Source organism: Gymnoscopelus braueri, assembly GCF_963280865.1.
Source record: "Gymnoscopelus braueri genome assembly, chromosome: 10".
Lineage (NCBI taxonomy): Eukaryota > Metazoa > Chordata > Actinopteri > Myctophiformes > Myctophidae > Gymnoscopelus > Gymnoscopelus braueri.
In genome coordinates, this window is record NC_137611.1 from 18,151,603 (window position 1) to 18,177,511 (window position 25,909).

The 25,909-nt window shown below is 40.2% G+C and overlaps 2 protein-coding genes across 3 annotated transcripts in view; one reads left to right on the forward strand and one right to left on the reverse strand.

Moving 5' to 3' along the window:
• The window catches only part of LOC308093948 (pituitary adenylate cyclase-activating polypeptide type I receptor-like), a 34,311-nt gene extending 22,855 nt beyond the window's left edge, over nt 1-11,456 (forward strand). Inside the window, exons 6-14 of one of the 2 annotated variants that reach the window (XM_080440360.1) lie at nt 332-464; nt 2,852-3,005; nt 3,522-3,582; nt 4,873-4,942; nt 5,175-5,266; nt 6,324-6,407; nt 7,865-7,994; nt 9,074-9,115; nt 9,468-11,456. In XM_080440360.1, the coding sequence (XP_080296486.1) occupies nt 332-464; nt 2,852-3,005; nt 3,522-3,582; nt 4,873-4,942; nt 5,175-5,266; nt 6,324-6,407; nt 7,865-7,994; nt 9,074-9,115; nt 9,468-9,671 (970 nt within the window). In that variant the 3' untranslated portion in view covers nt 9,672-11,456. The remainder of the gene's footprint in view (nt 1-331; nt 465-2,851; nt 3,006-3,521; nt 3,583-4,872; nt 4,943-5,174; nt 5,267-6,323; nt 6,408-7,864; nt 7,995-9,073; nt 9,116-9,467) is intronic. The other variant, XM_080440361.1, reaches the window with a different exon arrangement.
• An 8,956-nt stretch (nt 11,457-20,412) lies between these two features.
• Nucleotides 20,413-25,909, reverse strand: part of LOC308093411 (vasoactive intestinal polypeptide receptor 1-like) — a gene marked incomplete at both ends in the record, with an annotated part of 41,100 nt that continues 35,603 nt past the window's right edge. The window contains 7 exons of the mRNA XM_080439746.1: nt 20,413-20,616; nt 21,400-21,441; nt 22,056-22,185; nt 23,294-23,388; nt 23,606-23,675; nt 23,982-24,042; nt 24,724-24,877. Coding sequence (XP_080295872.1) covers nt 20,413-20,616; nt 21,400-21,441; nt 22,056-22,185; nt 23,294-23,388; nt 23,606-23,675; nt 23,982-24,042; nt 24,724-24,877 — 756 coding nt within the window. The remainder of the gene's footprint in view (nt 20,617-21,399; nt 21,442-22,055; nt 22,186-23,293; nt 23,389-23,605; nt 23,676-23,981; nt 24,043-24,723; nt 24,878-25,909) is intronic.

A 25,909-nucleotide genomic window follows, 5' to 3' on the forward strand; every position in this document is an offset into this window, starting at 1 on the left:
CAGAGGGCAAAGACATGCACGGCTATGCTGTGCTGGTCAGTGGTCACTCAACCAGTTAGTGCAGTGTTATAAAAGCCCTGTCTAATACTGTATGTCCAAAGTGACCGGAAATGACACACAATGCCAAGACTATACAGTAGGAGTAGGACCAAGAACGTCTTTGACAAAACATTATCCCCTCTTTCCTGCCATTTTTCACTTTCAATAAAGTGAAAAGTAAAAGAAATGCTTTGAAAATAATTGTCTTTTAAAAACAAGCCTGGCCCTGTCTGTCTGTCTGTCTGTCTGTCTGTCTGTCTGTCTGTCTGTCTTTCTGTCCCTCCCTCCACAGGAAGCTCCACTGCACCAGGAACTTCATTCACATGAACCTCTTTGTGTCCTTCATGCTGAGGGCCATTTCAGTCTTCATCAAGGATGGTGTGCTGTACTCCAAAGAGGACAGCGACCACTGCTTTGTGCACACAGTTAGTACCCTACTCATACACACATATACATACAGTACATACATACATACATATGTACATACGTACAGTGGTGTAAAGTAACTAAGTACATTTACTCAAGTACTGTACTTAAGTACACTTTGGAGGAATTTTTACTTTACTGGAGTATTTCCCATCTTCTGTACTTTTACTTCTACTCCACTACATCTCAGAGACAAATATAATACTTTTACTCCACTACAATTATTTGAAAACTTTAACTAGTTACTTTTAAGATATCAATTATGGTATTATAAAACATACATTGACCACTTTAGCCCTATTTTATACCCAGGCTATTTGAAAATAGCCGATCTACAAGCTCGCATAGATACACTATGCATTAGGTTGTTGATATTCTTTCACATTCAAAGGGTAATATGAATACAGCAACTTCAATTTCCTAAAAACAAAAAGCAAAATGTTCTGTATTGGCAGAATCCTCTGTTTGCATACATTCAGTACTAAATGTGATTGGAGGAAACCGTGTTCCCCTTTCACATAGAGTAACACAAAATAAACTGATACATTTAACCACTTAAGACCTATTTTCAAAAGATTTCAAATATATATTTATATTTTCTCATTTATTTTTGAAAATAGCCAATATAGAAGCTCACAGTGCATCACATCGTATGAGCTTGAAGAGCAATTTAGTCTATAATGGCATTCCCAAAATAGGGATGGCAGGGTTAAAATGGTCAAAATATGTTTGTGTATTTATGATTAAATAAATATCATTGTCTGTAACCCATGCGTTATAGAGTAGACAATGAATATACACATCTTGTATGAGATCCCTGAGAACCCTCATCTTTCCCACCGTTTCCTGTCTGATATAAAAGGAACCACAGTGAAGTGCAGGTTTTACGAGCAGGCTATTAAATGATGATTACAAATGCAGATCATTGTCATTATGCATGCAAAGATAAATAAGCTTAATTAGGCCTTAACAAGGCCAGTTGAAATCAGACCATTAGCATATCAATGGCTATTTAGTCCCCTTTTACAACCCTCTGCCCTGCCGCTGTCGCCATGGCAATCACAGGTCACCTTAATGGCATCACGGTGCTGGGAATCAGATCTGTGCTGTAATTGGTCGACCCCACTGAGGATGTGGACTCCTTTATTAACATGATATCATTAGATTATGTGCCCCCTGAGATGTCATTACTGTTTGCTGTACTAGTTTAATCGAGAACTAAGAAAAATATTGCTTTCAAATGTTTGTTAAAGGCCGAATCCGCATTTGCAGGGCAATGCCCCTCGTTAAAACAATATCTGTCCTATTATGTCTAGATAGTGATCTATTGAGTTTCTCACTGCAATGTATTGTACTGACAGGATGTGACAGATAAACGTGAATATTTCAATATGATAAAAGGTAATGGGCCCTATCTTGCACCCCGGCGCAAATTGGCATTAAGTGCAAAGTACTGTAGGTGTCATTGCTAGTTTCCAACCGACGCAGTTGTCATTTTCACACCCAGCGTCCATGTTGTACAATTACCAAATGCACTTTGGCTCATCTCTGCGCGCTGATGGCATTGTTGGTCTTAAAATGAGGTATGGTCTGACGCATTGCTATCTTACGGACAGTGAGAAAGGTCAAAAAGCGATTACGCCTAGACCAGCTCTTAAATCCAGCGCAGTGACAGCGCCGGCATTTCCTTACTATTGGGTTCACAGTACTACTTGCAATCAAAATCCATCTGATTCTAACACATCACTCACAACATAGTAGATGGCATTTCTGAAAGACTCAGCTTTGAGGTTTAAAAAATAATTAATCGTTAATCATATTATTCACATCATATTGAATAGGGCGAGTGTCCATGTCCATGGCCATCAGCCAATTTGCCATGCTGGGAGGTAGCCCATCAAAAACAGACTTAATTTTCATGCTCAGAAAAGGCAGATAGGCCCGGACCTTTGGCCTAGCGGTCCGGCCACCTAGCCTGACAGCGTGTCGTGAGTTCGAGTCCCGATCCCGATGACCTTTGATGCATGTCACTCCCCGTCTCTCTCTCCCCATTTCCTGTCTGTATTGTGTATACTATCAATAGAGGCTGAAAAAGCAAAAAAAAAGAGAAAAGGCAGATAAACAGTTTTCACGCACTTAATTTTTCATTATTCCTGGCTATTAAAAAGAAATAAAACGACTGGTGCATTTATATAGCGCCTTTATCCAAAGCGCTTGACAATGTGCATTATGCATTCACCCATTCACACACACACATTCACACACACCCATTCACACACACACATTCACACCCAGAGGGCAGAGGAAACCAAGTGCAAGGCACCAACCTGCTGTTCGGGTACAGTTAGTGGTTCAGTGTGTGATTCTTGTGTGTGGCCCAATACAGGTGGCGTGTAAAGCAGTGATGATCTTCTTCCATTACTGTGTGATGTCCAACTACTTCTGGCTGTTCATAGAAGGCCTGTATCTGTTCACCCTACTGGTGGAGACGTTCTTCCCCGAGAGACGGTACTTCTATTGGTACACTATTGTAGGATGGGGTAGGTATCCACTCATGAGTTATTCATGTGGAAAATAGCAAAAGTGCAGCACGACTTTTGTCATTTTGACTTTCATTATTCACTTGCAAATAGATAACAAATGAGTCTAATAAGATCCAGTGTTAATAAGACTGATATTTTACATTTACATCTCCCATTACCACTTGCCATTGGCACTGTTGATATTTGAATTATAAATGTATACAGAACTGTAACTTGAGTAAAATGTATCTAAAGTAGCAGTACTTGTTCTTGAGTAGAAAGTAAAGTTTATGTATGTAACTGTAATTTTCATCATGGTGCCACCCTTTGTATTATTCTGAACACATAAATGCATATGAATGAACTACTGGAACTTTACTGGAACTTTGGTAATCATAGGGGCTATTAAGCTAGTGTTTTTCTCTAACTGTGCAAAATTGTATTCATGGAACATCATTTGTAAAACTCTTGAGTTTCATTGTTGGACAAATGACGCAATTAACTTCAACTAAAGAATCATCTCTGTTGTTGCAGGCACTCCTACCATTTGTGTGACTGTCTGGGCGGTGCTGAGGCTGCATTTTGATAACTCAGGGTATGTCCAAACAATGTCATCTCCACAATACACCAAGGTCATAGCATGTAAATAAAACCACACCATATGAGAAATAGCCAGGTAGGCCTACAACAAAATGATATACACATCTGCACAATAAAAGATACAGAGATGATGCGTTCATGAGGGCAATGGAAATAGTTAGTTGGAAATAGTAGTAATGGAAATAGTTTTTTCCAGCAATGACATCCTTGACGATTCTTGACATTTGTTATCACAACGCTGCTTCCGGGTAGCGCAGGGCTAAAGGTCCTGCCCACCACCATGGAGACTGGGGTTGGATAACATTTTTTTTTACATATTATATTATAAACTATGTTACACTTAATTGTACAATGGTGGCGTGCAAATATAGCCGATCTACAAGCTCACAATGCGTCGCATTGCGACGAGGAGAATTGGCATGATGACTAAATGGGGAGAAAAAAATTATGTCATGGACTCATTTTGTCATGGACTCAATTTGAATCACTTTTACTAAGTGTGGGTGAAGAGTTGAGACTCTAGTGGCCCTGAGTTATTACAGGGGCCCTCAGACAGGTTCAAGAAACACTATCAATCAACTTGATTTGTGCAGACTCAGGTCCTTTAAAAACACACAACATAAAAGCACTATACATACAAAAATAACACCCCTACACCATAAAAAACATCAGCTATTACAAGAAAGTAGACTGATATCTGGTAACACTGAAGCTAGGGTTGGACAGCAGCATGATAATAGAATTCTCATTCAGTTGACACATACATTTGTACACCAAAACAAACTATAATCTGTCCATTGTGATTATGTTGCCACTGGGCCCTGGATTCCCCATACAGTGCCCGTGGTTTGAAGCAGTGGTTCTCAAACCTTTTCACGTCAAGGACTCCCAAAATGATGTTTGTTTTTTGGCTGGTCCCGTGGGGAAATGTTTTGTTGATACACTGACAGATCTGTGGATGATTTGTTTTCCTGTTCTTCTTTTATGAGTGCTCAGCTTTTATTAAGGGGGGCTACCCCTGTCTCAGAAAATATTTTTGTGCCAGGATTTTTCAACAATCTACAAGCTCATATTGGCACTCGTGCTTGTATCTGCTAGTTTTGAATAGTATGAAATATGGTTAAAGTGGTGAAAATGATAGGGACGCCATGTTAACTAGTTTTTCTGGGGACCCCCTGGTACCCCCCCCCCCAGGCACCCCTGGGGACCAATGGTTTGAAGTACTTATCATAATTTGTTGAGCTGTGTTACAAAATGAAATGGGTTTTCCCCCCTTTTTCTCCAGCTGCTGGGACACAAATGAGAACACTGCCCTCTGGTGGGTGATCAAGGGACCGGTAGTGGCCTCCATCATGGTAGGCACATCGTAACGGATTTGTTCTGATCTATCCCCTCTCTAATCTCCTCATTATTAGGCAACCTCCCCAACCTCCTTTCCTCTCCACACCCCTCCTTTCATCTATTTTGTAATTCATGACAAATCTTTTAAATTGCCCATCGATACATTTCCGCTGCATCTGTGCTCACATCAAAAAACTATTGATTCTTTTTTTGTGCCGCTTTCTTTTCTTTCTTTCTATTGTGCAGATCAATTTTGTCCTGTTCGTTGGGATTATCGTTATTTTGGTCCAGAAGCTGCAGTCGCCTGATATCGGGGGAAACGAGTCCAGCATCTACCTGTAAGTTTGAGCACAATAGAAGAGATGATGTCACTTTCATCAGAGCAATGCTTAGAGCCAAGAGTAAAGCGTCATCACGGTTAGGCTTTTTAACTCTTTTCAAAAGGTGAATGAAGAGCCAGTGGTGTTGTATCAATGTATTTTGCCGTTGTCATTGCACAGATAACAAAAAAGAAATGCGCTTTTGTACTGTACATGTTGACCATTGTGCATTTTTGTCCAAGAGCTGGTGGCTTGACACGTTGTAGTTGAAATGTTCGTCTATCAAGTTTTATTGAGTGGGTAGAGAGGACATCTGGGAATTGGAAGGTCGTCGGTTCATCCCCTCGACACATGCCCAGTGTATGTGTTGAAGTGTCCCTGAGCAAGACACTTAACCCCTAACTGCTCCCCGGGTGCCGGTATTAATGACAGTCACTGCTCCTAATAGTTAGGATGGGTAAAGGCAGAGGACAGAATATACAGTATGTGCAAATCTACTGTAGCAAATATACCCCAACAGCAACTAAAGGAGACATAATTATTATATAGAGAAAACAGTGGTAAATTACCCTCTTTTTCAGCTTTTTGCTTTTGCTTTGAAGACAAGATGGTATCCATTCAGGAAACCAAGGATGAGTTAGGGGAAAGGACATGCAACACAGGTTTCAAATCGAACCAGTGGACTATGATGGTCAGTGCACAATCCGGCCGGTATATACAGCCCACTTAATGATCCTCTTAATTCACGTTAAATGTTTCTACCCTCTCACTGTAAAATTACGTAGTACAATGTACAATTTGATCAATACAGCTGTTGTCCATCAAGATACAGCGTCTCAACGCTTCTGAGTGTGTCCTGAAACGAGGCCCTCTTTCAGCCTGTGTTTGACGTACCTGTTGCCTGTGTGCGCAGAACGTGTCAGTCTCACGATTCAGGTATACCGTTGCCAGAGAGTCTCGTCTACCAACCAAGAGCGGTGTATTTTCTGTGTATTTTGTGTGGTGTGACCGTGTGTCTCTTGTCCTTAAAGACATTGTCTTTGTTGTACTGTTGTGTTGTCTTTGTGCTGTGTAGCAGCTGTGCTCAGAAATGCTTCAGTGAGCCCACACAGGCTGTGCAGCATTCGTGCAGGATGTCAGAATTATCCACCATCACACTGTAAGTGTGCGTGTGTGTGCGTATATGTGTGTGTGTGGGCATGCTGCATTTATGTACGCACACATGTACACCTGTGTGTGTGTGTGTGTGTGTAGGTACAGTATGTGCGCACATAAATGTTTGTGTATACATTTTGTGTCTGTCCGTCCGGGTTGATTTACTTTGTGTGTCTTACCTCAGTGGTAAACCTTTTCATTCCCTGAACCCTGGAATGAATGTCCAGTTTGCAAGGACCCTCCCCGTCTAAGAGGAATTTACTGAGATTGTTTGCGTACAGTAGTGCATAATTGCTTACTTTGTGTCTGCTGGGGGACAAGAGTGGAGAATGTGACTTTGTGTGGTATGATTAGAATAGATTGTGCACTAATAAATAAGCACTAATACATCTCAGTGAAATTGTATTTATTGTATAAAAGTATTCTCCATTTCTGTTTGTCCTGTTTAAGGACCCTAAGGGTAGTGGTTCTGAAACATTTTCATGTCAACAAGCCCCAAAATTAGCTGTGGATTTTGATGCTATAATAACTCATTTAGCTGGGGACCCCTGGAACCCCTTGGGGGTCTTTGAGAACCACTACCCTAGAAACCCTGGGCCCCATTCTGACAACTGCTGTCCCCCTTCACTTGACTGTCATTTGTTGTGTTGTTTGTGTCTACATCCATTTGTGTGTGTGTGTGTGTGTGTGTGTGTGCGTGTGCGTGTGCGTGTGCGTGTGCGTGTGCGTGTGCGTGTGCGTGCGTGCGTGCGTGCGTGCGTGCGTGCGTGCGTGCGTGCGTGACACACTATTTTCACCAACTGCATGACACTATAAAACAGAGTGGTAAGTGGTTGTGACTTCTAGCGTGTATTAATTAGGGTACAGTAGGTCAGCGATGACTTCATTCTGACCTAGTCCTACAGGACCACAATGGAGACAAGTCCCTAGGTTATCCTTTTAGCAATCATTGTAATATTTTACCTCTGTACTATTTGCAACTTTTAATTAAGTACTATGTGCAGCATCTTTTGGTTGAAACAAAGAAAAATGTTTATTATTGTTTTTTACGTAATTATATTGAGACAGCAAATAGGGCTTATATCATAACATCATTTGGCAGAGAATTGGGAATTGTCATAACGACTAAACTGGGAGAAGTATTTCAGATTTTGTGTTTAAGCCTGAAAATGTTTAACCAAAATAAAAACGGCTGAGGGACAATAGTATGCCGGTAAAAATCTAGTTACCCTCAAAGATGTAGATGAACTGTGTTTGATTTTTGCATATTTTATGAAATACCTACAGCATTATACTGATACCTCAATTCCTCATCATACATGGTTCCATTTGTACGCTCTCAGCGTAATTCTTTTACTGTGGAAGATTTATCTCCATCTTGGCGAATTATTTGATGTATTTTATTGTTTGTGTGTGTGTGTGTGTGTGTGTGTGTGTGTGTGTGTGTGTGTGTGTGTGCAGGCGTCTGGCGCGCTCTACGCTCCTGCTCATCCCTCTGTTTGGTATTCACTATACCGTGTTTGCCTTCTCGCCGGAGGACGTGAGCAAGAGAGAGAGGCTGGTCTTTGAGCTGGGCCTGGGCTCCTTCCAGGTGCGCTCTCTCTTTTTCACCTGCTTCACCTCCCACCCGTCATAATGCACCCGTCAGGATGAAGGAGAAGATGAATAGCATAACAAAGCTGCCCACTGCTCCTGTTACTTAGGATGGGTTAAATCCAGATACCTTTTTTCACTGTGTATGCAAATACACAGTGACAAATACCACAAAGGAGTGTGGACTATCTTATTATTATATGTCTATTTTGCTTTGACAGGGTGATGCGGCGGATAATTGGGGATAGAGACAGTCTGGTAACCTAACGCGCGCAGGTTCATTCTCTGCAATATTCATGTGTCCTGTAGAATCCGACGTCGACCGATACATCGGTCTGAATGATATATTGGTCATTATTTGACTTTTCTGACGACATCGGTATCGGCAGTTTTGCAGCCAATTTTTAACCACTTTCAACCTTTCTGTCCCTATGTCATTCGTGGTTAAAAATGTCAAAAGTTTATAAAAACGAGCAGATCTAAAACTTGTGAGCTTGTAGATCAGCTATTTTTGAATATGTGTTAATAGGTCTGAAGTGTTTACATACAATTATAGTTACTGTAAATGTTGTCAAATAGAAACTTTAATCAAATCTAAGTTTTTCTAATTGATTTGAAAATGTTGTACTTTTAGACAAAATATCGGTCAAAATCGGTGGTCTAGGAAATTGGGATCTAAAATGAAATGAGATTTCCGGAGGGGGGGTGGTTTACCAGGCTAATTGGGATCAGCATCAGACTCAAAATTCTGGCATCGGTTGGGCTCTAGTGACAAGTCAATCTGTCCTTCAGCAGCGCACAATGCGGTACCTGGCTTCTATTGTAACTCACTCTGAATATGTGAGAATCAGCTAAATGGGTAGAATATAATAAATATTCACGTTGGGTACATTCTTCATTTGTCGGCACCAAAGAGGTTTGAAGAACTGCTCATTGAAGTACTGTACATAGTTCAGTTTCTTTCATACCAATTCATTACACTCGTTGCTTTTTAAAGTAAATATTAAAGGCAGTTCTCGGCTGCCGTTATCAACCTATTCCTAAGTGTCTCTCAATTCTTCTCCATTCTTTTCTCAGGGCTTTGTGGTAGCTGTCCTGTACTGTTTCCTCAATGGAGAGGTAGGTTTCCGTCACAATTTATATACACATACTGTACTCATTAAGCTAGAATATTGCTGATCTTCCAGCTCACAACGTGTCGCGATGCAACACGTTGTGAGCCGGTAGCTTGGCCCTTCTCGGCACAGTTGCATGACATGGAATAATTAAGCATTTAACTCCTAATGGTTTAGACTGGGTTTCTGATGTCAATTGCAATTGATGTCAAAGTGCTGTATGTCGGATCTTTTTTTCACGTTGGTGAATGTGACTGCCCGTACTGGCGCAGGAGTGAAGTGTTCTGCACCTGTTCGTTGAGCCGGCACAGCTCAAAGTACATTAAAAAATGACCTTGTGAAGTTTCTCCCTGAAGGTGCAGTCGGAGATCAAGAGGAAATGGCGCAGCTGGACGGTGAACCGGTACTTTGCTGTGGATCTGAAGCAGCAACGGCACCCCTCGTTGGCCAGCAGTGGAGTGAACGGGGGAACCCAGCTCTCCATCTTGAGCAAGAGCAGCTCCCAGATACGCATGTCCAGCCCCCTGGCTGAGAGCGCCAACCTCAGCCTCCCCACCTGAGCGTCTGATTGGTCAAAGTCAACTGCAAGGTGCCACCCTATTACACATGGTGTCTAGACCAGTGGTTCTCAAACTTTTTAATTTCAAGTTCCCCATAACTCAGAGTTACAGGCCTGTAAGGGTCCACTTAGGGAACTCTGAGGGTCCCTGGACCCCACTTTGAGAATCACTGGTCTAGACCAATCAGACCCTTGTCCCTGTATTATATTTCCTGGTTTGGCCATCAGCAACTGAGGCAATTCAGAAAGCATTTATTGAAGATTGTAGATAATAATACAGCCTGGCTGGCTCTCTTGTTTCGTGATTTTGTCGGCTAAATAATTAATGTAATTTATATTATTATTTTAAATGGTACAATGTGTTCTCTGCAGGTGCACTTTTTGAAGTGTTTTCATTATTAATACTTCCATAATTATCGCTAAATGTTTTTGCAATGAAGGCATTTAAGTTTTTACCCATGTATTTATTCATTTGTGAGTTCATGTGCAGTAGTTGCCAAAGTATGACAGCTAAGAAAATGAAATGGGGAAAAAAAGGAATGGGTTTTCAAATGTAGAGGTAACATTTGGCTTTTGCTGTGAATAGTAATTCTTGTAGACTGGCTATTTTTGGCGCGGGTCACTGTCGTACGACTAAATATAAATCAGGCTTAAGTGTGCTCAAAGTGCCATACATACAGGATCTAATCTGATAGGGATCTAACGTTGAACAGCAACTAAATCTTTGCCTTGCTTATACAAATTGCAAATTGTTTCAACGGTTCTTGTTAGATTAAAAAATGTTCTACAATCAGCCATAAGTACAGAGTATGTCAAGAGATATATGACAACAAGTCATTGATTGATACATTGTAAATAGTTTAAAAAAAAATGCGTCTAGGTATGATTTCCTCGGTTCACATAAAGCGGTATTGTAATGGCCTTTTCAAAGAAAGGAACTGGAGCCCAAATCTGTAGACTTCATCCCATATCCTGAGGACTTATAATATCCTATGGACATTCCTACCCAGTCTATTCTGAAGTATTTGTTTGGCAAAAAAGAAATTGCAGATATTGCAAATTGCAAAGATTTCAAAAGTCATGCTCCATACAAAATGAATACTTTGCTTAAACTTCATAGCAGTGCCAAAAACATCAATAATAGAATAGTAATATTACGACCAGTGCCATTGTATTTATATAACGTTTAATACATTTACAACAGTGCAGGTGCAACTACAGAAATTAAAACAAAGAACAGGAAACAACAAACAATAATTACTGGTTTGTTCTTCTTCTTCAGTGCTGACAGGCCTTTTGCTACAGTATATGGTATTTACATTCCCAGGGCTCTCTCCCTTTTAAAGAGATGACAGACGTGCTTTTAATACAAAACGACATGAGACTGCACTCACTTTCTCAACTTTCAGGAATACATACAAGAAATGGCCCCATGGGAATAATCATACCCCACCACAGGCACTATTAGTACAACTAATCTGTCTACTGAGCTGTGCACATACACCTAGATCAGTGATTCTTCTCAACCATGACAATTTAAGGACCTTTAAGACCTTTTTAATACCTAAAAAGAAAAAAAGAAAAAGAAAGAAGACCATTACTGCATCAAAAGAAATCAACAAACTATACTATAAAAACTGGTCAAACATTGGCCAAATTGTCAAATATTATAAGAAAGAGGCAACATTTTTGAAAATACCCGATATACAAGCCTGTAGATGTGCTATTTTCACAATATTTGTCTGTGGAACCTAGTCAAACAAAATGTAATGCCTCAACTCTTACAATTCCAAGTGCTTGTCAGGGTGGGGGGGGGGGGTCCCCAGTTCAAATATGATTATTTTGGGGGGTCTGAAAAGGTTGAGAGCCACTGACCTAGATAACCCTGCACCCTCTATTTCCTCTGTGAGTCTCAGGCCTGCCTGCCTGGTAACACCCAAATTGTACCCTGCTAGACTGCTCTTTTTCTGTAATTTTTGGCCGAACTTTCTCTCACATTCACATTCCAAAGTGCCTAGTCAGTCACAATAGATGAATATCACATAGATTTAAGGCGACCATAAAGAGGCAGTTTGAGCATTATTCTGCAAAGAATAAGCTACTTTTTCCTTCTTATTATTTTGCAAAGCATGTATAGAGTGATTATGTACAATTATATTAAAACAAATAATGAATATTATATATAATATATAATTAATATATGCCTTAGCGAGAGTAATCTAATAATGGAGAGATTGTGCTCAATTATGCTTTATGACAAATGTTCTTTACTTTCACATTTTCTTTCTCTTTAGACTTTTGTGTCTTACAGTATAGATAACGGTAAAAGATTACTGCCCGGTTGTAATATAACCAATTCCATGAGATTTATTCATTCAAATGGCAAATCAAGCGTGGAGCTGAAACAACACATCAACAAAATAATAATTATAGAAACACAAACATTGCATATTGTACAATTTACACTAAATGCTTTAATGTGATCGCTCTCGACAATCTCGGGGTGTAACCTAACTTCTCCCTGTACCATTTTTACTTTTTCTTTATGAAAGAAGAACGTTTGCAAACTCTACAGATTACAGAAGAGGGGTAAATCAATCAGTTACTGCAGATACAGAAAAAGTCAGAATAGATGTACACCGAAGTATTTATCCATGATAATGATATTTATTACAAAAAATGTACAGTCAATAGTATGTCCATTCATAAAAACAAAGAATGTATTGCGGTATCTTTATGCGCTGAAAAGATGGTGATGCTCTTGAGCCAATTAGGATGTATCTTCATTTCTCAACCATTCATAAGTCTCATTTTGTACCCATTTTCTTGTATATATTGTAAGTGATAGTTCTGTGACAGATGTACGACTTTATTATCAATTGACGTTAACTCCACGCTTCCACTGACGTGGTATGAGTTCCATAAATGTAGGTGACAGTGGGCAAAGTCTGGCACAATTTCACCTCTATGTTTCTGTTGAGAAAATAGCAAGTAGTGTGGAGAAAACCCTAGACATAATGTTGTCATCATTATCACCTTGCTGAGATGAGGCATAGCTTCATAAAATATAAGACAATACAGTCCGTCTGCAGACACAGCCAGAATAAAAACAGGCACTCTTGAAATGGACGGCTCATTTTGAGCCCATCTGTGTATTTCTACGTTGGGGACGACAACGCACGTCTTGCAGTTACTTTTCAAGGCAACATATGGTGTTAACAAGACATATTGACACTGTGAATGTCACTGTTATTAAGTGCTCTAATAGGCACAGATACAAGTAGTTGCCCAGATAAAGGAAGCATGTCAGTTAATGAGGGTTACAGAGTGGCCACTAACTAATTTGATTACCGCAAAAACGGAGAACTGTTGACTCTTCTCTGATGCGAACCCAACACTTGCGGTGAGGGAATCTGCGCCTCTTGTGCCCTCCAGATACCATGTAGATTGTCCTCCCGCCTTAGGGAATATGCCACTCATCAAGTCGAGCTATTTTCGGTGAGCGACACCGTCACACAATGAAGCATGAATTGGGCTCCATACTGGCATGAGGCATTGCTTAGAAATTGTGCTGTGTGTGCCTGCACGAGATGACATGAGGTTGCTGTAAAAAAAAAGAAAAAAAAGAAAGAAAAAAACCTTGCTGCTGCTTGTTGCTGTAATGTGTTCTATCACCAGCCGTCACTCTGGGTCCATTATTACTAGTGGCTCAGATGGAAACGACCATGTCTCAAAGCTGTTACTGTCTGTGAAAATAACAATAGGAGCTCCCTCCTCGGGTGTGTGTTTGTGTGCGCTACACCTCTGTTCGCCACACGGTGGCAGCTAATTGTCAGATTTTCTTTTTGTTTTGTTTCCTTTTCTTAGCAGTGTGAGTGGTGAAAATGAAAGTCCTGAGGGATACAGGGATGGGAGCTGTTTTGACTGATGTAGATTTGCGTCGTGACTCTTATGTTTTGGCACTCGTTGCTGTCTTGGGGGAGGGGGAGATGAAGAGCTAGTTTGGCATGGTCCACCTGTTTAATTTTCTTTTAAACTTTTTTTCTGTGTATCAATAGTCAACAAGGTTAAGTTATTTAGATTTTATATTCTGGCTGACCTGAAAAATGCAGAATCATATTTTTGTGTTACTGATAAGAAACCCAAACACAAAATGTTCTGGTCAAAATCATTTTGGGTTTCTAAACAATACACACATACAATGATTTTTTGTATACTGTACATGTCAAAAAAATCTCTTGAGATATTTTTGCTTAAATGTAAGCATATCTTTTCTCCTTCTGGTTGTTACATGGATTTTTCTTTGGCACTTTGCCTGTGTGTAGTATTATGAGTGTTCAGTGTGTATGAATTCTATTGACCTCTGTGGAATTCTGAATGTACCATTGTTGCTCAGCTGCTCTCAATCTTTGCCTGCTATCAGTTGCCATTGTGTACAAATGATGTCTCTTCTTAATTGTGTGTGTGTGTGTGTGTGTGTGTGTGTGTGTGTGTGTGTGTGTGTGTGTGTGTGTGTGTGTGTGTGTGTGTGTGTGTGTGTGTGTGTGTGTGTGTGTGTGTGTGTGTGTGTGTGTGTGTGTGTGTGTGTGTCTATATACTGTACATATGATCTTGATATAGGATGAAGACCTGTACTATTTGTGACTGTGATTTTGTAGTATATTCCTGTTTGTGTACTTTCAGCGTGCGACAAATGAAACTCTCTATGTCCACAAGAGATTGCGTATACATAATAGGCGTGTGTGTGTGTGTGTGTGTGTGTGTGTGTGTGTGTGTGTGTGTGTGTGTGTGTGTGTGTGTGTGTGTGTATGTGTGTGTGCGTGTGTGCGTCAAAGAGAGAGAGAATCTAAGAGCATGTGTGTATGAAAACATGTGATGAGGATATAAAACATAGATGTCCAATATGTGTATAATCAACGACCAAAACTTGTGTTGGACCTGTAAGATGGTATACAGTGTGTCATGTATCACATGCGTTCTGGTGTCCAAAAATCATGTCCAAAATTAACATGTTGTAAACTGCAAAATAAATCTGTCTGTGGTGAATTACCTTCTTGAGACTACGGTTCATTTTCACTTAGCCAGTCATTGCAATAGGCAATGGCATTCTGATCTGGGGGAATGATTTCTGAAGAGAGATCCTTTAGTGATCCCTGGGAGAGAAATGAGCAGCAACAACAGTAAAAGTGACACATGTGGAATATGTAATGAGTAAGCAGAGATGGGCAGTGTTTTAAATACATGTAGGCCTATTTGAAATACGTATTTTTTTTGTATTTTGTCATTTGTATTTGGCTGGGATGGAAGAAATTAGATGTAATTTGTATCAAAGATACATTCAGATCTTGTATTTTCTGTATTTTAAATACATAAAATACAAATATTATGTCATTTTATTCTCAAATTAAACATGTCACAGGCTTATACTGTGGATAAATATTTGTTTTAATTAAAAAAACACTGTGAGATGTCACTTCTACTCTGATTGGCTTACCCACTCTCAGAACAACTTCACCAACAAATGAGAGGCAGGGCGGGTCTTGAGACAGACTTCCTATTACCTTGCCTGTACCTTGCCTCAACTAGTGAACGAAGCCTCATGGAAATGTCCTTATGCATTAAAGATAGTTTATTTTCGTGATAACTACATTACTGCATAACCCCAAAATGCCCAGACAAGCCTAATATTAGATTAGTTGTGATGCTATGTGTGAGTATCGTGATGTCAGTATCCTGGTGTCATCCTGGAATCAGTATGAGTATATCTATATCCTGGTATCAGTATCCTTGTGTCAGTATCCTGACAACATTCTCCAAATCTCTGTGGTTCTGTAGATAAGGCAGCATGCGTGAAAAAAAAACCTGTCCAACTGAATTTTTACAGATGCAAAAGAGTTGACTGCCACCAAAATCATTTGATGTAGACTAGGGCTTTTAACCCATTAAGACCTGAGGCCGATTCTACAAATGCCTTCTAAATCAGTTGTTCTCACACTTTAAGGATGTTTCTAAAAAAAATCTAAAATAGTAGATGTACAAGCTCGCAAGCCTTGATGGCGTGGGCTCGAACCTGCGAACTGTCTGTAGCAGACGCAACCGATCAAGCACACCTCCCCATTGCACCAAAGCACCAAGCACTATGTACTTCTGAAGTGTTCTTCTGTATGCTAGCCTTCAAAAGGTCAAAGTATTATTACATTTACCTATGGTCAGACTGGGAGCTGAACATGTAAACTCTGTGCTGAGAGTCTCAGCACTACACCATCATAGTATACCATCTCTCCTTCACACTGAACAGGTACTACTATAGTAGTCTACTATAGTCTACTATAGTAGTCTACTAGTGTTCTACTGTTCTTTTGTATGATAGCCTCAAAAGTCTGGGACATGAACAAGGAACTTCTGTGTTCCAAGACAGGTCGCTAGACCACTCTACTATAACACCTTCTCACCAGACAAGTACTTTAACGTTTTGAGGGCTAACAGACAAATACATTAAAAAATTCATGTAAAAGTTACTTGCATACTTTATTCTCCTTGAGCACCAGTCTAACATTTCTGGTTTTATTCAAGGAACCTAGCGTTTTTATATTCCTATTATGTTACCTTCAAAATTCAAGTACAGGGAGCCTGGGACTCGAATACGGAACTTTCATGTTCAGAGACAGGTCACTAGACCACTACACTATAACACTTTCTCACTCAAAGGGTATCCGCTAGTGTTTTTGATTTGTCTCCAAGTGCTTTTGAAGTGTTTTATGTTAGCCTTCAGAATGTTTAAGTAGCAACAAGAGACCTGGGATTGAACAAGAAACCCATGCGCTGTGAACCATATCACTAGAGCACAACACTTCCACACTCAACAAATAACACCTAGTAGTTTTGAAGTATTAGTCAAGTCAAGACGGTCTGGGACTTAGAGAGGGAACTGCACACTAGACCACTGCACCAACAGACCTTCCTTCACAGTGAGCAGTTGTCTCAGAGTGAAGGGTTATTGCATGTCAGACTCCTGGTCAGTATCCTGGCCAATATGGTCAGTATCCTGGTGTCAGTATCCTGGTCAATATGGTCAGTATCCTGGTCAATAAGTCTGTATCCTGGTGTCAGTATCCTGTTGTCAGTATCATGGTCAGTATACTGGTGTCGGTGTCTCAGCAGTTATCCTCAGTTTGGTATGCATTAGGGCACAGACCCCCATAACTCAGAGAGTGTACAAATGGTACACTCTCCCATTTGGTTCCAAACTATCAATAATTTAGCTGGGGACCCGCTGGAACACCTTCAAGGACCCCTTGGGGTCCCCACTTCGGAGGACCACACCTTGTTGAGAACCACTGACCTAAAGTATGTCACTAGCCCAACAACAAATGATCATATAATGTGCATCCACTATAAAACAAGGTGTTGATTCAAGCACATTGTATTCACAATGAAGTGCATTACTCATGGTCCATGAAACATTGAATGCTTTTGCCAATTTTATCATCACAGCACAACATTGTAACGATATCCTTTAAGAAAAGTAAATGCAATAAAGTCTGACACGAGCTGAAATTTGCCATCATCCATGCCAGGAGGTATGTAACGTATGTATCCACCTGTATTCGAACCCGGGACTCACATGTCAAACAAAGGTTAATGGTCTTCAGGTAGGGTGACTCTGTTACATGTATACGATACTTAAATACATAATAACCCCCCTTCTCCATTGCAATTGATTTAGTGATGGAATGTATTGGAAATTTGGAAATATAAAGACAGAGATCTTACTATACTGGTAACTAGCATTACTGGCAAGACGAGGAATTTCAATAAACACAAGATGTTAGAAGACACTAGATGTATTTAGTGTTCAAACACCAACATCAAAATGTGGTATTATCAAAATAATAATAATGATAATAATGATGTATTATTATTATTATTATTATTATTATTATTATTATGGTAACACTTTACTTAAAGGTTGGGTCTATAATGCATTACAATCGCATTTAAAATGGATTATAACTTATAAGGCATTTTAACACTTGTTATAAATGCTATATAATTTATGACAACTTACAGTATAACAACATTTATAACATATTTTACATGCTGGTCATATTGTATTATAAGCTCAGTGGAACAGCACATTATAACTACCTTAGTTAGTTCTAAAGTGTCTTTGTTATAAGTTATGCAAGGGATAATTGACGGGTATCTGGTCATTATTGAAAAATAAATCCCGACAGGGTAATTATGTACCGACACAAAGCGGAGGTGCATAATCACCCTGAAGGGATTTATTTTTCAATAATGACCAAGCAACCCGTCAATTATCCCGCTTATTACACGGCTACTTAATAAATAAATTAATAAATTGACCCAAAAGTAACAACAAAACAAAGTATTTCCTTGCTTACGGCAATGAAAGTGTTGCGCTGAGCAGACACGGTTGCCTCCGAAAACAAGGAAGTGTAGTTGATCAAATAGAATACATTTTTGGTTCAAATGTTTTCAAAAACATTCTTGAAAGCAACGTTTAGTTGCAAATGACATGGTGTGTTTGTTTACATGGCTGTCATGTTGGATACAGCATCAAATCAAGCAGCGCAGGTTGATATGAGCAGGTGCTCTGAGTCTTTGATTAGACAGCGGTCTGTTATTGAGCACATCGGTCATTATCCAGAAATAACACACAGCTGAATTCAGCGATTTTTCCAATCAGAATCAAGCATTCAACCAAGCCATGTAATAAGCACTTAGAATACGTTATTAACGTTATAAGTTGTCACACATGATTACTATTATTATTATATGCCTCATGCAGTTATGTTTTTGAGTCAGGTTTCGAACAATGTTAACAACTATCATCAACAAACACTTCCGTCAGCCTGTGACACTGAGCTTGACACTGTGCAGATGTGAGAACCCTCTCCTCTCTGTTCTTTTCCTGGTGTCACGTAGAAGAGAAATGAGAGGGCTGTCACAACCACCAGGGGTCTAATGATAGACGAGGAGAAAACGTAGTGAATATTCATGAATACAGCACTTCAAAGACTTCTCCTCGCAGGCAAGCTTCAGGATACAGTCGCTTCACAAAATATGACATTCGGTGAGATGACATGCCAATGTACTGTATGGAAGATTGAGATACACGCGTGTGTGTGTGTGTGTGTGTGTGTGTGTGTGTGTGTGTGTGTGTGTGTGTGTGTGTGTGTGTGCGCGCACTCACTCATGCATACTCATGACCTGGAATACAGTCAGGCAGGTCCCTCTGGTTCCCAGTGATAATGCCAGTGGTGGAAAGTAACTAAGAACATTTACTCAAGTACTGAACTGAAGTACAAATTTGAGGATTTTTACTTTACTGGAGCATTTTAAAATGTCAGTACATTTACTTCTACTCCACTACATTTCAGAGGCAAATATTGTACTTTTTCCCCACTACAATTATTTAAAAACTTTAGTTACCAGTTACTTAGACATACATTAACCACTCACAACGCAAAGCGACACGTTGTGAGCTTGTAGATCTGCTATTTTCAAAAGATTTGTATACAATACGTAACACATTTTGAACACATAATGACTACTTTTGGTACTTTAAGTATATTTTGATGCCAATACTTTTGTTCTTTTACTGAAATAAAATTTTGAATGCTTACAACAGAGTATTAATGCATTGCAGTGTTGATACTTTTAAAGAAAATTGAGTACTTCTTCCACCACTAGATAACGCAGATACAACACACTGTCTGTAAATAAATCCAGTTTGCACCAACGAGCTCGTGTTTAATGTAGGCCTGTCACAATTATTACATAATCGCCTAATCGCAATTATTTGAGATAATCGCAATAACTTTTTGCATAATCGTCATAATCATTTCCATGTTGAAAAATGTTAATACATTTTTGAAAATAGTGGAAGTAGCCAAGCTTTGTACATCGGCTATTTCCACTATTCATGTTTCTTCTTTTTTTTGTATAATGTTATTAAATTATGTGTCATATCTGCCCTGTACACCTTTTTGTTTTCAAAGCCTAAAAGCTAAACAGAAATGTAATTTTTATTCATAATGAAAACACAATGAAATTGTTAATCGCAGTTATTTGAGCGACAATTAATCGTCAAGTAAAATGTCATAATCGTGACAGCCCTGGTTTAATGGAAATGAAAGTCTTGCCCCTGGCTTCTTCGTGTCAGCTCCTGCACAGATGAGCAGCCCATGAATGAGCAGCCCATGAGCAGCCTTGCAACCACAGTAATATCATTCATGACCTTATCAGAAGCAGTCTGTCTATTATAGATTCGACCAGAACCGCATCTTTCACTTCTCTCTGTCATTTCACAAACTGTTCCCCCCTTTCTAGACCCAAACAGAATTACAAAGCTGTTTAGATCCAAGCAGCAGTCTGAGCCACTCACAACAGTGTGGAAAAAAAAGACCTTGGGTGGATGGAACTGAACACCAGCTCAAACATTGTGAATTCATGGTCTGCGGTGTTGCCTCAAAAAAGTAAAGAAAAAATTCTCCAGTCAACGACCAGCATTTCAACTTTTCTGGCTTGTAGAAAGTAAACTTTGACAACAACACAGCATTCCTCTGACCTGAAAACTGTGTGTTGTTTTTTCTTTTTCTGGAACAGACATAAGAGCTGTTTCAGATTGAGAGGATTGTTGAAATGTCAGTTCTGATCATAACAATGATGTTTTTGTTGTCGTCGTCGCTCTACCTGGGCCCTCACAACATTCCCTAAACCCCTGTGGTGTTGGTGCGGGTGGAGGCCCCGGAGTCAGCGGAGAGGTTGCTGGAGGAGGGAGGTCTCCGGGACCCTCCTCCTCCTCCTCCCCCGCGGTCCAGCATGGTGACCTGGGTGAGGGAGATGCGTTGCTTGCCACGGGTCAGGTGGTTTTGTGAATAACATCTCCACAGCCACCTCCGTAGCTCTGTTTGGACCTGTGCATACAAACATACACAAATAAGTTCATCCTCTAACACACTGGTTCTCAAAGTGGGGTCCGGGGACCCCCAGGGGTACTTCAGGGGGTCCCCAGCCAAATGATGGATAGGATCCAAATGAACCTTTATGGGTCTGTAACTCTGAGAGTGTACAAATGGAACCAAATGGACCCTAACGGGTCCATTTGGTTCCATTTGTACACTCTCAGAGTTACATTAACATTGATTTTACAATATAAATTGGGGTCCCAGAGATAGAAATGCCATAAAATGGGAGTCTGTAGCCTAATAATGCATGTCAAACTGGGGGTCCTTGAAATTAAAATGGTTGAGAATCACTGCTATAGAGCCATAAAAATCTTCTCTTATGGGGGTCCCTGGCATATCTTTTCAAATGGGGGTCCGTGGGCTAATAAGTGTCAATTTGGGGGTCCTTGACATGAGAAAGTTTGAGAACCACTGCTAATAAGTAATAATAAGTAAGTAATAATAAGTATAAGCAAATAAGTTCATCCTCTAACACGTAGAAAACACATACTGTGCACACCCACATGCCGTGAAAAAAGGATTATTGACAGGACTTTATCAATCAAAGTGCAGTGAGACATTTGAAAAAGGTATCCCGGAGACAGAAGTCTGTGACTCTGGATATAAAGTAGTTGACTCTTTAATGTATTATAAATGTATTGTAATGTATTATAAATTATGCTCTGGCGACACATCTCTCACATTATGAAGTGACTGCAGGGGTGAATGCTAAATAGTATGCATAGCACTGACCTCTGCGTTCATGAAACAGTACAGCAACGCAACCACAAAGCCCTGCAACACAGAAGGTTTACGACGGTTTTGAAAACAGCAGTACCCATTAATGATAGCAATAACACCTAAACACAGTTCGATCCTGAGGGTTAATTTTAAAGAGTGTAAAGATTTACCCGTAAAGGGTCCACCTAAAACTTGGACATTAACCGAATAAAAAACTGGAAAATGTCTGTCATTTTAGATTCCCTTGGCTATTCAAAAATAGCAGATATACAAGCTCATAGCCCGTCATTTCGTGTCACGCTATGAACTTGTAGATCTGCAATTTTTGGAAAAATCATGCAAATTTGTGCAAACCCTCGAATATTTTTTAAAAGCGATAATTTTTTACTCAAATCTTTGCTTCTGTGGGTTCCTGGCACAAAACATTTTGAGATGCGGGTCAGGGCCAAATACATATAATTTTGGGTGGTCCTCGACATGAAAAAGTAGAACCACTGATATAGCAACATACGTTTTTCAGTTAGGTTAGGATTTAGAAGACATTTATAAGAATCGGCCTCAGGTCTTAATGGGTTAATGCTGTGGGTTTTACTGTGTAAACACAGATAGACAGTAGTTTTCTCAAACGCCCCATTTTGTCCATCGCTGTCCCCTAGAGACAGTTGCACCTGAAAGGAGCCGAGTCCCAGCTCAATGGAGAGTCTGGCTGCCACGCCAGTGTTCTCTGGCAGGAAGGCAAACACAGTGTAGTGCATCCCAAACAGAGGGATGAGGAACAGGGTGGATTTAGCCAGCCTCCTGGGATAGGAGATAAGGGATAGACAGAATGTGTTTACAAAAGGAGAGAGAGAGGGGGGGGGGGGGGTTACAGTAGGTAGATAAGAGGTAGAAATAAGAAAGGGACAGAAGGGCAAAAAGAAGACAAAAGAAAACTACTGTGAATGTTGAATGAAAGGAAAGTTATCTTGTGCCTTATTTTAAAGTTTGGAATGCCGGCTATCGCATCTGCAACCTTCATGACTCAAGTCCACCAGGCTGGCACACTGAAAGGAACGTCTATATATACCAGGGGACACTATGACACATGACTCGCTGCGGCATGTCAATGTAAAGCCTGGCAAATGTTTTTTTGGGGCCCGTTCAGGCTCGCCACCACACGGTGAAGGTATTTATTCTCATTCAATTCATAGCCTACTTGAAGTAAGGTTTCATACAGTGAAAACATCCCATACAGTTTCATACATCCCAATCCTTACACCAATCTTTAAAAAATATACATAGAAATAAAACAGTTTTAGACCACCTGAGGGGTCATTGGCCTGGTGGCCTACGACCACAACTGCTGCTGAGAAAACCTCTCTTTTCAAAATAATGATGTAAAAATAGTTTTAATACATTTTATTCCACTGCAATGGAGGATTACGTTTTATTCCATGTTTCGTTATTCCACAGTTTTCCTGTATATTATATCGCATTCTTATGAAAGATTCTGGTTAGACCAATCTGAAAGTGACACTGACAATCAAGCATGAGTGTCAATAAGGTCAAATTAACTTGGTGTTTTATAAAATTTCACTTGACAACAATTAATCAAGAAGAAAAACTGAGTGAGTGAGTCAGTCAGTCAGTGGGTCAGTGTATCATGGTCAATATCAGTATCATGTCAGTATCATATCAGTGTCATGGTCAGTATCATGTTAGTATAATGTCAGTCATGTCATGATACTGACCATTTTACTGACCATGATACTGACATAATACTGACTATGATACTGACATCATACTGTGTTCTCATGATGAGCTCAACAGATCATGAGTTATTTTAATGTTCGTTAGAGAACATGCCAGTTCTAGCAATTTACTAGACTAGATATATACTCCTACTGTATCATCTTGCACGGCTTACATGAAGTGTCCAGTGTCATTATTTCCACCCATAGCTGGGGATTTGAGTTTCTGGACGAGAATCCGGATCACATTGATGAAGATGACAATATTGACCTGGCAAGGGCACATGCGCACGCACACGCACACGCACACGCACACGCACACGCACACGCACACGCACACGCACACACAGTTGAATGAACGAAAGAGCTTTAACACCAACAAAACCATCTAATCTCCTCCTACAGTGATTCTACCATAACAAAGCAAACTAATATGTATTATTAAAGTTAAAATTTGATAATGATGCAAGCAGAACCTGTTCTCTTACCAGCAATGAGGCTGTTATGGGTCCTTTAATAATCCACCAAATGCTGACATTGTCTGTGTCATCCCAGCAACTGCAATTAAAATCAGCCACCCAATACAATTAACCACATGAACCCTAGCATCCCGATTCTGGGGCTATTTTCGGCAAAGATACTTAGAGTAGAGTGAAAACAGGTGAGGGCCTAGTATAAACCCCTGGGGGACTCTGGTAAACTACAAGAAGTATAGGGTTTAAACATTTAAGATGGATACAATTAAAGTGAGACATACTGTAATAAAGGTAATATATGGTGATACATGGTATTAAATAATGATAGAGTATAGTACTGTACATACAAAATATATTTTACATAGACATTATGTACTGTATAACATACCCTCTGTTATCAAAGAAGTATCTGGTCAGCACCCATATTATAAGAACTGTTGATGGGAGCCCTAGAATGTAAAATCACAAGTAAAGGTTTCATGTTGTGTGCATATTATTTGTATAAGGCAGTATTTCTCAACCTTTTTTGGGCCAGTATCCCCCATCCATTATCCAGGTCCCTTACCACCCCCCACACCCAATTAAAATGTAAGCTTTGCTTTTATTGTGTATTGGGTTGCTTATATAATTCATAAAACATCATATATATTTCCAAATATCCGTTTTTTTCCATTAAACTGGACTGTTTGTATGCGATTCTTATGTAATTTATTGGCCTACTTCCCAGGAAGAGAAAAAAAGACTGTTACGATTATTTGTAGAATTGTATGGATGTCAGGCCCTGTCACATCAGGCCCCTCTCACAGCACTGAATGGTGGGGCTGTCATGGCCCTGTCGCCGGCCCTGTCATGTTACATGGTAACATGTTACCATGGTAACATGGTACCATGTTACCATGGTACTATGTTACCATGGTAACATGTTATCATGGTAACATGGTAACATGTTACTGACATGACTGTTTACTGACTGACTTATACTGACCATGATAGTGACATCGTCAGTATCATGCCAGCTTAATATACAATGTACCAAAAAAGAGAGATTTTCAGCAAGCAACGCCGACGTCGTACAACTGCATGGGCTATAGATTATGGTTAGAAGTACCCCGTTTGTCGCCCTAACTCACCCCATCCAATTAGGATGTACCACCAGAAGTACTTCCTCTGAGAGACAAAGGTGAGGGCCAACAGCGTCTGCAGGTACATACCCTCCACCAGCAGCCAGAAATAATTTGCCAGAATGCTGAACTGGAAGAAAGCAACCGCCAACTTGCATGCCACCTGGATGACGGCAAAGAAAAGCAAAGCAAAGCAAAGCAGAGAAAAGAAAAGCAAGGTTAGGTTTAGAAGCATTAGACATGGGGTTTGGAGATTTCATACTGTAAATACTGTAACGTCATTATTTGTACTGATGCAATGTGCAGTGGCGGAGCTTCCGGGGAGGCCAGGGAGGCGGCCGCCTCCCAGCCCGCGACCCTGGAGGGCCCGGGCCGTCAGATAATAAATCGGTAAAATCAGGCAAAAATAAGAATTAAACAACGTAACCCTACCCTAACCCTAAAACCAAAATAAAGTGACAAAAAGCCCCCCAAAAAGTGACCGAATCCGCCCAAAACCTGCAAAATTTTGCGCGCGCGCACGGGATGTGCACGGGATGTGCAGGCGGGGCTTGATCACTGTGCTGTGCCTCCCGGCCCGGCTTTGAGTTGTTCCAATGTGGTTTGGTCAAAGGCAAGCCTGCTGGCAGGTCCTCAGACAGATCATTAAGTGTCTTTACTCGCATAGCCTGCAGTATATGACTGTATTTCTTTTGCTCTGCTTTTCTTATCTATGGCCCACACATCAAAGGCATGGTCTGTTTATTAACACATGGGGGGAAGACTTTTCATGTGCCATTCTGTTATGCATGCGTGCGTCATTACTGCACTTGAACTACTTTTGTTTTTAGGTCAACATCATCGTGTGCCCAATGTTGTTGCAAAAACCAGATGTATTGGCAAAAGAAAACTGAAGATTTGTGCTTAGATGGAACATTTATCTAGGCATAAAAAGTCCTTCTCGGCGTCTCACAATGGAACGCGCCAACAGACTAATAAGGTGATGCCCATGGGCAAATAACCTTTCTGCATTGACCCAACAGTGGCTTGCTCAGAGTGAGCACACAGTCACAGGGGGCTCCCCTGTGTTGGAGGTGAAAGTGTCTTGCTCAGGGACACGAAGTGACACGAAGGCTGTCATTGTTTTGTAGCATTGTTTGCGTAGCAGTTTGTAGTGATTTGAGGGACCTGTTTTATAAAGAATAGCAAAAGTCAT